This window comes from Lactuca virosa, chromosome 4, assembly GCF_052849685.1.
Source record: "Lactuca virosa cultivar CGN04683 chromosome 4, Lactuca_virosa_CGN04683_v6, whole genome shotgun sequence".
Classification (NCBI taxonomy): Eukaryota; Viridiplantae; Streptophyta; class Magnoliopsida; order Asterales; family Asteraceae; genus Lactuca; species Lactuca virosa.
Window position 1 is genome coordinate 52,145,998 of NC_136429.1, and position 13,974 is coordinate 52,159,971.

At 30.6% G+C, this 13,974-nt stretch overlaps 1 protein-coding gene across 1 annotated transcript; it reads right to left on the bottom strand.

The window, feature by feature from the left end:
* Positions 1-11,801: 11,801 nt before the first annotated feature.
* LOC145109848 (uncharacterized) lies at positions 11,802-13,557 on the bottom strand. Its single transcript, XM_079046980.1, has 6 exons — positions 13,475-13,557; positions 13,177-13,254; positions 12,544-13,097; positions 12,369-12,451; positions 12,183-12,273; positions 11,802-11,997 (listed from the first exon to the last, which is right to left on the bottom strand). Exons 3-6 carry the CDS (start codon positions 12,667-12,669, stop codon positions 11,917-11,919), a joined length of 381 nt encoding a protein of 126 aa, XP_078903106.1. The 5' UTR covers positions 12,670-13,097; positions 13,177-13,254; positions 13,475-13,557; the 3' UTR covers positions 11,802-11,916.
* Between the last annotated feature and the right edge of the window lie 417 nt (positions 13,558-13,974).

Sequence of the window (13,974 nt, forward strand, 5' to 3'; positions counted from 1 at the left end):
TGTTTTAAGTAGGCAAGTGTAACTTACGAAGACTATTTCGACCTAACTGGTCCTTGTTCATTTTGGATTCAATGTTTTTTATTTTGTTTAATACCTTTGATTTGAGAAAGCAAAACAAAGTTGGTGTTAAAGCGTCAATATATTTATCAATGTTGTAACTTTATAAAACAAAACAAATCAAACAATATTAGCAATATTACAAACGTGTGAGTGTAGGTGATTTTTTTATAGTTGAGCGAGAGTAGAGGGGATGGTTTGGAAAAATATAAGCAAAGCAAAGGTCCAGCACAAGGCAGGCTGATTGGGAATGTTTATCGTAGATATGGTGATCGACAATAGATTATGATTTAAGTAACGGCTGAGATTGGACTTCTCTTTTTCTTGTTTCAACCAATATAATGTTTACACGTGGCCATGCGAAAATTAGCACCTTCACCATCGTCTCTCTCTCTCTCTCTCTCTCTCTCTCTCTCTCTCTCTCTCTCTCTCTCTCTCTCTCTCTCTCTCAAAACAAAAGCAACAAAATAAAAAAAACATATTTTACTCTCATTATTATCTACTATAATAAATAAAAAGTTTTTTTTTTTCACTTATCATACCCTCATTTAATTTGTCAAATGTCATTGTGGTTATTTTGAATTAATTTTTATTCCACATTTTATTTTATGGTTTTTCTATTTTATTAATTCCATGTAGTATTTAAATACAATAATAAATACATATTAATTTTCTTAATGAATTTTCCTTTTAACTTCAAAATCAATAAATTAAAGGTTCATTAATTTTCTTTATTTATTTATCTATTGTTTAAACTTAGAAAAAAAAACATTTTAATTTTTATAATTCAATGTTTTTCTCATTTTTCTTATAAATTCAAACTTCTCCAAATGTTTAGAATTTAATATTTAATTTTTTTACTTTTAAATAAACTAATGTAATACATGAGTCTCATATATATATATATATATATATATATATATATATATATATATATATATATATATATATATATACTATAATAAATGAAAGTTTTTTTTGCCACTTGTCATACTCTCATTCAATTTGTCAAATGTCATTTTGTGGTTATTTTGAATTAATTTTTATTCCACATGACATTTTATGGTTTTTCTATTTTATTAATTCCACGTAGTATTTAAATACAATAATAAATGCATATTAATTTTCGTAATGAATTTTCCTTTTAACTTCAAAATTAATAAATTAAAGCTTTGTTAATTTTCTTTATTTATTTATCCATTGTTTAAATTTAGAGAAAAAAAACACTTTAATTTTTATAATTTAATATTTTTCTCATTTTTCTTATAAATTCAAGCTTCTCCAAATGTTTAGAATTTAATATTTAATTTTTTTCTTTTAAATAAACTCATGTAATACATGGGTCTCATACCTAGTGTGTGTGTGTGTGTATATATATATATATATATATATATATATATATATATATATATATATATATATATATATATATATATGGAGGGTATATTGGTAAAATCACTTTTAGCTGAAAACGAATGTGGAAAAGAATGCGGAGAAGAATATATATATATATATATATATATATATATATATATATATATATATATATATATATATATATATATATATATATATAAAAGAATCATTCTTCTCCACATTCTTTTCCACATTCGTTTTCAGCCAAAAGTGATTTTACCAATATACCTTCCATGCATTTAATGTGTATAAATCATTCCTTAATCAAATACTTTTTAAACAACAATTTTTAAAAATAATGGAAAGTATATATGGTCAGATGTAATTAACAAGAGCATTCTTTCCATATATACAATCAGTTAACTACGTATCCTTATCATACTTAAATTGTTATATCAATCAATGAGAATCTGTACAAAAAAGGAACCAAAAAATTATACAATTCGTATAAACATATCTAATATCATACCATTCATATTCATATTAAATTCAAACATCAAAAATTCCAGACGGCATAACATCTCCAATATCATAATTGATATCATATGCAAATATATTTTCAACCTATTCCCGTCTATTCCTTCTTAAATCCGTTCGTTAACATTAGGAGTTTAAATTTAGATTAGAAACAATGCTAATATCCAACAAATTAGCAAAAATTTATTGTAATTATTTGAATTTGAACAATATTAGGCAATAAATCAACATATGCAATCTTATCATAAAGTTTGAAACGACAACCCAATTCCTTCCTTTATTATATACCTCACTTATTCCTTAATTTTAACATTCTTCTCCATTCACTTTCTTGCATCTGTAAGGTGTAAGGTAGCAGTCGTTCACTTTCTGCCATCGGCTTGAAGATTCTTTTTTTTTTTGTAACATTTGAAGATTTATGTCATCAGGTAATTTCTAAACACCCATCTAAGAATGAAATCAGTAAAAAGAAAGGCTTAGTTCATTCCATTCCATTGGGATAATGAAACAAGTTCTTTTTCTTTCCATTGTGCTAATGAACATTCCCATTCCTTTCTGAATTCCATCATACAAAACACTTTCTAGAGAAAAATGCAGAAAATATCACTTCACTTTAGGGGATGTTTTGTTGTACTTATTAATTACAAAAAAAATTCAGAAATATGTACAATGCTATTTTGGTGTGTTCCATCTTGGGACAATTGAAGGAAAAAACCCTCAAAGAATGAAATCAGTAAAGGGAACAAATTTGTTCATTCCATTCCATTATCCTAAAGAAGCAAGTCGTTTTTCATTCCTATGGCATGAACCATTCCGTTACAAACTATCCAAAAAAAATGAAAAAATAGCATTGTAGTTTTTATGATGTTTATATTTAATAACAATGTATATTATAACAATGTACTTTTTTCTACTTTTAAAATACATTTCTATAATCTTATGTGTGTGCTTCCACAGTAACAGTCCCTGTATGACTGAGATTATAAAACTCGCCCATGTGATACAAGAAATAACAATGTACATTTACTGATTTGTGTATAATAACATCCTACTTCTATACTTCGCACGTTAAAATACTTTAAACAAAACAGGTAATAATCTATATCTTTGTCTTTTCTTCTGTGACTATAAAATTAAATTGGTCATAAGATCTAGAAGAGGAAGAAAAGGAAGAGGATGACGCTTGCTGGTTATTGTTAGTTTGTCACTGACCGACTAATTGAGACGAAAGGATGCCTGTTCTATTATCGTCGTATCATTCCATCCAAATGGTGTCACTAGAAGGTTTTCGGAGGGATGTATGATGTTTGACCTAAATTACGGCCAGGGAGACGGATAAGGGGATTGATGTTGCTGGCGGTGGTTGATGGTTGTCGCGAATTACTTACTTTCTTGTGGTCTTCGTGTAACGACGTAAATTTTTCAAACCAAATTTTTTCATTTCGAACATAAAAATCACATGTCATATTTTTCCCAAAAACCTCAAGTATCAACATTAATACAATTTATTTATCAAAAATTGTTATCACATAAACCAAGATCCTCAAAAATATATTTCCAAAGCGAGTGTGTATACAATCAAGTCGAGGCCTTCCCGCGATCATCGGAAGTACCTGAAACACATAACACATAACACAGTAAGCACGAAGCTTAGTGAGTTCCCCAAAATACCACATACAACATATTAGCCACTCGAGGCTATAACTCTGTAAGACCCTCCGGTCAATGTGTCTCAGTGGGAACCTCCAGTCCCACAACTCTGATGGACCCTCCGGTCCTAACTCTGTGGACCCGTCGGTCCTAACTCTGAATACACATAACATAAATCACACAGACATAATGCAGTAATATCACAGTACTCAAATAAACACACAAGACCCTCTAGTAACACATATATACCACTCTAGGCAAAGTATAGTGAGAAGACTCACCTCGTAAGCTAGCTAGTAAAATCGCATGCTCGGAATCCTTGATCTAGCCTCCGCCTATCACAAGGATAATATCTCTAATTAATACTCTCCTTATACTCGACTACACCATTCATTGGTCTCTCTTACACTCTTAGCCCTATAAATGGGTAAAAGACCATTTTACCCTTCCTTAACCTCCATTACTCATTTGACCAACCCTAAAGTCAACAGAAGTCAATTCCATTCAATAGCCCAAATTGACTAGACTCGCCGAGTGCACTCGTGTGACTCGTCGAGTCCCATTGTTCTCATTAATCTCATGAAGGTCCAGCTCGTCAAGTTAACCCCTAACTCGCCGAGCCATCGCATGATAAAGCTCATCGGGACAAACCCTAATCGACTCGTCGAGTCGGCTCATCGACTCGGCGAGTCCATTCAGACTCAATTGTTATTCAGATGATTCCAAGGCAGAAAACTCTCTCACACTCTAGATCTAAGCTCTCTAGGCTCGAATATCACGTAAAGCCTTGAGCTTTACGTTCATGCATGGCACAAAAGGGCTAAAAGTGCCAAGAACAAGTTTGAGAAGAAGTTCTCATACAAAAGGGCTAACATGGCTGAATAAAGCAGGGGAATTTCGACTCTAGGGACCTCACAAGGTCCAGATCTGATGTCCAACTCTAAAAAGGTGCTCAAAACCTTCAAGGTCCCCCATAAGAAGATGGAAATGAAACCCTAACTCTAGGACCATGAGATCTATCCATACAAAAGAGAAAGGTCCGAACTTTATACCTCAAACAAAAGCTCCTGGACGTATAAGCAGCAGATCTAACAACCTCATTTGAGGCCACACCTCACTGATAAGAAACCCTAATCGCCCTCTTGAGCTTTTGAGAAATTTATGAGCTTACAGTGCCTACTCGGCGAGTCTACTCTCGGACTCGTCTAGTAGATCATTAAACTCACGTGGCCAAACCCGCTTCTACTTGGCGAGTTATAGCACCAACTCGTTGAGTAGATCAATAAACCTAAAAAATAAAAATAAAAATAATATATCCGGGAATCCGGATGTTGCAATTCATCGATTATCATCAGAGAAAAAAAATAGGAGGATATATTCTAGGGTTATTTAAACAATTATAAAAAACCTAATTCAGTTGTGTATTATAAAGGGGGAAAACCTTATAAAAACCTAACATATTTCCATCAAAATCTTAAAAAAACTATTATATTATTTTTTTTATGTTAAAACCCTTATATTTTTTAAAATGTATAATTTAAGACAATGAGTTCGGTAAATCTTAGATAGCCGAAAATGCTAGATAATGGATTCTCAACATTTTGATTATTACAATTTATTAGATTAAAAAATTTCAAAAAAATATGAAGGTTTAAATGCACTAAAAAAAATAATATAATGGTTTTTTAATCCTTTTATGAAAATAGATTAGCTTTTTCCGAGATCAGAAAACCTTAAAAAAGAACTTCATAAAATATAAGGGTATTTATTGCATTAAAAAATAATATAGTGGTTTTCTTAAGCATTTGATGAAAATACGTTGGGTTTTTATAAAGTTTTTCCTTACAAATGCATGCTTAATCTTTTGAGTAATAAAACTTATATTTGTATTACATTCTAATATTATAACTTTAATAAATAATAATTGAGGTGTAAAATAATTTGAGAAACGAGTCTTTTATTTTTCTTTTTTTAGTAATAAACCTTCACACTTTTATTAAATTCTATTATTATAACTTTATTAAATAATAATTGAAATATAAAATAATATAAAATAATTTGACGATTACTAGTAGAAAAATTAAAATTTAGATGTATGTTTCTATAACAACTTAATGGCAAAACGTATATCTTTATAAATTAATAATTTTTTTCGCAAATATTAGATTTATTTTAAAAGTTTTTCTGGAAAAAAAAATCATCTTCAAATTTCAAAGAAGACAATTTATATTGTCTGTATGTTTTGCAATGACAATTAATAAGAATTAAGGACAGTCGTTATCGAAAGTTGGTATGTATTTTAAAGATCATGTTTTCACATGGTCAATTGTATATTGTCTTATATTGAGTTCAAAGTAGAGAATGATTAAAATTGTTAATTTTAGATAATGATGGTAACTTCCAAACAAAACTTACAATGTTGTGTATAAGGAAGTTTTTAGAAATTTATAAACAATTTATAGTTTTCAATTTGTAATTTTTTATGTTGTGTTTATTTATTTTTATTACATTTTAACTATATTTAATTTTCGTATATCATTGTAATTTTTATTATTGATTGTGCTTTAGTTTACACTTTATTCAAATTAATATTATGTTTTATAAATCATAATTATATTAGACATCTTCACGTAAATATCGTATATCGGATATTCAAGTGTGAGTGGTGAACCAAGATCTGAAGTTGCAACTTCAGATCTAGGCTCATCTTGGCTCTTACAATCATAAAGTCTCAGCCTTTAGCATGCTAGTGTGATCTCTTGCCTAAGAACCACTTCTTTTGCTTGATTTAAGTCATTAGCACCTTGCATATACGTAAAGTTTGCAAATTTACGTAAGAAGTATGACCTAGGAGCTTAGATCTACAATATGGAGCATTTTCATGACTTAAAAAGCATATGTATGGTTGAAGGATTGAAGGGACTCGGCGAGTCACAAGGTCGACTCAGTGAGTCGCAAGATCGACTCGGCGAGTCATATGAAGATAGTCATGTACTCGACGAGTTGGATGAACAACTCGGCTAGTCCGATGAAGATTGCCTTGGGCTCGGCGAGTCAGTCGAATGACTCGACGAGTCGGCTAGGGTTTTTCCCAAACATTTGGACACGCATGAACTCGGCGAGTTATAGGGGAACTCGACGAGTCAACCAAGGATTTCACGACTTCTCGAGTTCAGGAAGGACTCGACGAGTCGGTGAACTACACTCGACGAGTCGGGTCAACATGGACTGTTGACTTTGACTTTGACCTAGGGTTGACCAGTTGACCTCTGGGGGTATTTTGGTAATTTGGAAATTTATGGAAAAGGTTTTTATGGTAACTCACTAAGCCTTCGAGCTTACATTTATCGATTATTGTTTCAGGTACTTCTGATGATCGCGGGAAGGCAAATGCGTGATCGTAACGCTCCTCACATTTTATGATTTGATTCTGGGATACTCTGACAATATACTATTTTGAAAACAAGTTTGTAATAATCATGTGTTTTGAAATGTTTTAAAAAGTTTTAAATTAACTCGAATTTTATGGATGTTACAAAAAACTCATTAAATAAGCATATCAATAATTCGGTTATTAACCTATAAAATCTAATCTAATCTCGTTAAATCAACAAAATATTTGATAGTCAAAATTAAAGTCAATATTATTCATAATTTATCTCTTAGTATATCCCACGTAAAATGAATCAATTTGAGATAATGGTTTGAATTTTAAAACTCATTAAATAAGCAAGTCAATTAATTTGAAATTTTGAATCAATATAACTGATATCTTTCTTTTTTTCCAGATGAATAGCCGAAAATCTCCAAGATGATATCTTAGGTTCCTAATTTTTTTGGAAGATAATAATTTCCTTATGCAAAAACACCTTATATATATGATTACATTGAAGTTGTTATTCTTATGAGTTTGGATTGAGTCCTACGATTTACAGTGTTCTTCTTCAGCGTTCTTCTTCTCCAATTTTTTTCCAGGTTCTTTCTTTACTCTGTTCTCCTTCTTCTTCTCCAATTTCTTGCATTTACTCCATTCTTTTTAAATGTTATTACTGTATTCCTGTTGAGAGATCATGAAAAAAATTAATCAATCTATTTTAAGCATATTAGATTCATTCATTTAGTTACAGAAACAAAATTATATCCTTTATATCGATTTTTTTAGTGTGTTGACCTATGTTTGTTTATGAGTCTGTGTATAATCAACGTTATATCCTCTGTTTGCAACATTCCTGAAACTTGTGTAATCGATGTTATTAATATGTGAGGGTTATCAAATGTAATCATGAATCAAATACAATGGTATATATAAATGAATGGAACTGGTATGTTTCTATTCACCACATAAAAAAAATACTCCTCTACATTGAATACTATTTGCATGATGAATGAGGGCAGAACAACATCTATGTATACGTTCTCTTTACCTGAAATACCTCTACCACTGCCACTGTTGCCCCCTTTTACTGCTATAATTTTCTTCTTTAATATTTTATTTATAATTGTGAATATGATTGTATCAGGCCAATAAGGTTATTTTGGATGTTAAAGTCTGCTATCTATATGAACATAAAAAATAATTTATATTGCTATATATTGCTATCCATTTTTAATATATATATATATATATATATATATATATATATATATATATATATATATATATATATATATATATATTACAACAAGTACTTTGATAAAACAAAGATAACGTGGATTATTTATGTTAAAAATTATTGTATTAAAAAACCAAATTCTCTAATATAAATATTAAATAGCTTTATTTAATAAATTTGGTTCAAAAACTCTAAAAATGAATCTAACTAACATTTTTTTATTAAATTTCCACCTAAGACAATGTCACCTATTAATGTGATATGTATTTAATTTTTGTTCCTCGCGTTTAACGTGGTCATAATCTAGTTCTAATACTAGATTGGTTCTTTTGTCTTATAGTATAAATAACGTGCACATCTAGATCGCATATGTTATTACCAAACATAAAAGTAAACTTAACAGATTAAAAAACAACAGAAAAAAACCCATATTTTCCACATGATCCAAGCTTTGCATTGTTTCAGAAGCATTAGATTTTGGAGTTTTTTTTACCAAAAGATTGTAATTTGAGAAAGTATTTACCAACTAATGGCATTTTAAATTTTATTTACCAGATAATTATAGTTTTGTTAAAATTTAAAAAGAAAACCAAATTTGATTCACCTCACACGTTCTTCTTCCTCAGGTGAATTCAATGTTCAACTCTGGAATCTAAGTTAGTCATCTTTGTTCTCTAAAGTTAGTCTGAATGATATTTTTTTCTACGTTTTAAATATTCAATAGAGCTTTGTGATCTACTAAACATAATAATTATATATTTGGTCTCTATATTGCATAATTGCATATATATGGTCCATGTATTACATAATTACAGAAATACTCCCTTGTGTTGTTTTATTTATATTTATGAGAAAAGTACTAACCCTCTTTTTTATTGTTTCAAATGTATTAGGCACATAAAGATGTGAATGGATTTTTGCAACCATATTATGTGAAAGAACGTAGAAGTGGAGTAGGCTATGTACTTTCTATTATTGTACTTGATAGTTTTTATGTTGAGAATACATTTAATGTTTTTTATTTTTAACATGGGATGTATAAAACTACAATACGCTATTAGTTTTGTTTTAGTTCTAGGAACTAATGTTACAAATATTTGTATAAACGTTAATGTTACTTTGCAACATTTTTTTGTAGTTAAAAATTAGTTTCTACTTGTTATAAAGTGTCGTATTAAGCATTGGCAAATGTTGTGTTCATACATCGAAGTGTTGCACATGCTTTGAAAAAGTGTTGTCGTAGGCTATTAGAAACAAAGGAAATGTTGCACTTTGTTTAAAAAAAATGTTGCTCTTGATTTAAAAGGTGTTGCACTTATTAAAAAAATGCAACACTTTAAAAAAGATGTTGAATATCCTAAAAAAGTTGTTGCATTAGGCCTAAGGCGACATTATCTAAGGCGGCACATGATAAAGTGTTGTGTTAGGCATAATGCCCACTTTTAAGGCCTATTGTAGCACTTTATGGGTGTTGCATTAGGCTCTTGTAGTGATTGTAACATTAAAAAGGTAATATTTTGCATTCAATAATCAACTAAGTATACTATGTTAAAAGTTGAAATGTTTGAATTACAGTTAGGATAATAAACGAGTAAAATGTAATAGAAAAGTCAATTTAATGTGGCTAGACATGAAAATATGAAAAAATGACATTTTTTAGAAGATATTAAAATTTGTAATTCGATTAATGCAAGATGAAGAATGATAATTTCTAATAAGTGTTTCAAAAATATGTAATGTTTTTTTTTTCTTAGTACACTTTAAAATACAATGTTTTATTTTATGATGGTCTATTTTATTTTTGTCAACTCTTTAAATTTATGGGCTATAAACTTTTATTTCCTATGTTTTTTTTTATAATTTTATGTATTACTTTTCAATCATTCATATAAGTAGATCAAATTCATTAATTATTTCTTATATTTTGATGGATTGATATTCGGATAAACAAAATGAGAAATACATACATTAATATTAATTTACTTCTAAAACGATGTTAATGATCTTATGTTTATAATTATGAGTCTCACTCACTATATAATTCTTACAATTATCAAAGTATTACGAAAGTGTGTTTAATATATTTTTTAATATTTTCATTTTATTGTTTATAGATATAATATTCCATTTTTAAACACGTAACTTACGTGTTTGACCGGTTGAACCGGAAACCGGTCACCATACCGGTTCAACTAAAAAACCGGTTTTTAAAACATTGCACGTATGGCAACTTCCCTTCCCCTATCAGTTTCTAGGTCTTTCCCTTGCCATGAGTATCTTGGAGGTCGATGGATCCCTACAGCAGCTCCACATGAGCAATCAGGTGATCTTGTACGATTCACAATTCATCTCAAACTTTCTTCAATTTAGTAAAACATGATGAAAAAACTTATGATCCTTGTGATAGAGAATATGATTGTTGTTAAACTTGATAAATGGGGGCATCGATTGCCATACATTTGATTTGATCATCCCATATCTCATTTGCAATTCATAGCAAAAGAGCACTATCAACAATGTCCCTGCTTAATGAATTCAAAATCCAACTGATAACCATGAAATCGACTCTGCTTAATGAATTCAAAACCCAACATGTTTAAGTAAATGATTTGGAATTGGCATAGGCTTTCTACGGGAAATTTCAACCATAAACCAACACAATTGATTAAACGAGTTAACCGAGTAAGCTCATTTAATTAAACAGGTAAAAGCAACAACCCACCCTGTTAATTATCGGATTGGGTCGTTAAATGTTTAGCCTTGTGTATAGCTAAACATTATCTAATTTAGTTTTCTTCTATTAATACTTGGGGAGTTTAAATGTATTTTTAGAAGTTGGGATATTGTGCTGTTACTACTAGTTTATTTTCAAAGAATATAATTATTTTCAAAGGGGGTATGCATTGCATGGGTGTTTTGGATTTAGATATAGAACGGCCTCTGGTGTGGTCCACCCTTATATGAGTTTATGCTTCTTTTTCTAGCGTGAAAAGGTGAAATTCGTTAAGGTTGTTTTATGCGTGGTTCATACATAATATCAATAGTTTTTATACAGGGGGTTAACTCTTCTGTTTTCTTACTTGTAGGGTCCAAGATGTCGAGGGTGGATAGTTGGAAAATCATCATCAAGAGGTTTAAGAAAAAATTGTGTGGCGAGTTAGTAAGGTAGATTTGGAAATGATGAGCTCTCAGCCTTGATGTAGTGTAGTGTTCATATTGCTGAGGATATAGATATGGATCTTGATCCTAATGGCACATCCACGGTTGGTTGTAGTCGGTATCATATTGATGATATTCAAATAAACATGGATGATAATGGCAGTCGTTGGAATAAAAATCAACATTTTTTTTTTTTTGATATGGAGAGTTTTGATGAACAGAATCCCAACAAGAGAGAACTCGGTTGCTAGAAGCATTGTCCAAGTCTTTGAAAATATTTTTAGTCGTAAAAGAGGGGAAAGGAATTATATTCTTATTTGCCCTTTAAGTAGTACCTGGGGACAACATAAGAGATTTTCGAACAAGGATTTGAATGCTCTAGATTCAGACAAATGCAAGAAATAGCAACACACTCTGAAATATTGAACAACATTTAAAAAGAGAACACAACAGTTTCAAACAAACTAGTATCGAAAAACCACAAGGAGTTGAAACAATTCTAGACTTCACAAAGATAGAACAAGAATAACATGAACTTGCCATTTTAAAATTTCACTTCATGCCCATTTTTTCTTCTCCACATTTCCGCAGTTTCGATCACCCTTTTTACCCTTTCTGGATCCAGCTGAAAACCAAAAAAAAAGAAAAATACATAGTTTTAATTTCTCCAATTATTTCCATGTCAAGATTAAAAAAAAATACAAATTGCAAATTCATGGTGTTATTTAGGAATAATTATGATCCAAATCATTTCACCATAATTAAAAAAAAAAAAAAAAAAATTTAAATGCAATGTGTCAAGATATATACCATAGGGTTGTCTCCATTTTGGACAAAAGCCTCAGCTACATGGCAAATAATGAAATTTCTCATGGCGTACTCAAGAGTGTATCCGCTCAGCCTGTCAAAAAACAAAATAGCATAACAAGTAATTAGTAATCACATAATCTATAAATGACACATCAAAATCCATGCAAACCAAGTATTATGACTCACTTGCATAATGTACGTATTCTTGGAAAGGGTAACACGGCATCATCTTGATCAACATTCAAGGGGTGCGGATTTGTTTGTGTACCCTGAGATTTATTATGTAGAAAACATGAGAGGCATGAAGCCCCAACCAAAAACATAATATATATATATATACACACACATACACACGCATCACCTGAGAAGTCTCTAGTTTGAGTCCCTCCATCTCCAGCTCTAAAGGGTCTACTTTGAGTCTCTCAAGCATTAGCTTTTCATGACAGTAAAAGGTCCAATAATCCATAATACGATTACCACATTTCATATACACATCATGATACTTCAGCTCTGTCCCATAATCAAGCTCTATTAAAAAAAGGTAAATCAGCCATTTTGAGAAACAAAAACCAAAAATGAGTATTTATCTATTTCAATAAAATAACCAAAAAAAACAGATAACACGGTGACAACTTCTAACTCTCGCTTATCTTCTCCTGAAAGTAGGCCAAAGAAGTTGACAACTATAGAAGACTTATATGCAAATACACAACCATTGAATTTTGATTTTCATGGCAAGAGTAAGCAGCACATCAGGATTAAATATCATTTTATTCTGAGAATTGGTCACTAAATTAAAAGGGAAGTTGAAGTTGGATTCTGGAACAACTTGCGGATACATATACTAAAGTATCAGCCATTATTTTAGATCCAGATCCATGTTTCCTCCAGTAAGCAACAAGGTAGCTTGTCACCCTGAAAAAACAAAACAAAATCACATATAATATAACAAGTAATTGATATGCTTATAGTGACTAAAATTTAAATCACTCACAACACAATCTCCTCTCTGGTAAGTTCATTGGTGTCCATTACATCCCAGAAATCGCTGGCGTCCATCATATCCATGAAACTGCACCAAAAAGAAAGAACAATAACAATCTACTCACTATGTAACAATTTCACATATAGAAACACATTATTAAGCTCGGTTTTTGGTCGATTGCAGGGTACGGGAGCCTGTTCTATTTATTTCAATAACCCAAACGCTAGTTCATCCCATAATCCCACCCGGAAAACCATCCCTAAAACGAAACAAGAATTTATACGCAGCAAGGTTAATCGACTCTTACCGGAAACGAAGATTGCACGAGATCACGATCTTAGTTCACCCGAATTGCCGGTTATGTGCTCCTTTAATCGACTCTTACCTGCTTGCCGAATACACGATAATGAAAAGTTGCCATCTATTTAAACCAAAAGTTTAATGACGAATACATTTTTTACCATAATTAAAAAACAAATTTCCTAATTTATCCGATCCTTTATTTTTAGAATTATCCGATTAAATATCCACATCCCCCCCTCAAAACCCGATCCGGGTGTAGCTTAATTACCCCAAGTTTCCCGTTTACTTTGTTTTATTTCGACAAAATCACACAAATCTTTGTGGTTTGCTTTATTTTGTTGTGAAATCTGCAAAAAAGTAATAGATAGGTTCGATGGTGTTTGTTTAACTCAGCGTACGTATTGTCTTGAATTGCTTCATGAATTCAGTAAACTGGGATGCAAACCAGTTAAAACTCCACTTGATATGAATTGTGTTATTAGTGAAGTTGGAATAGATGAAAAT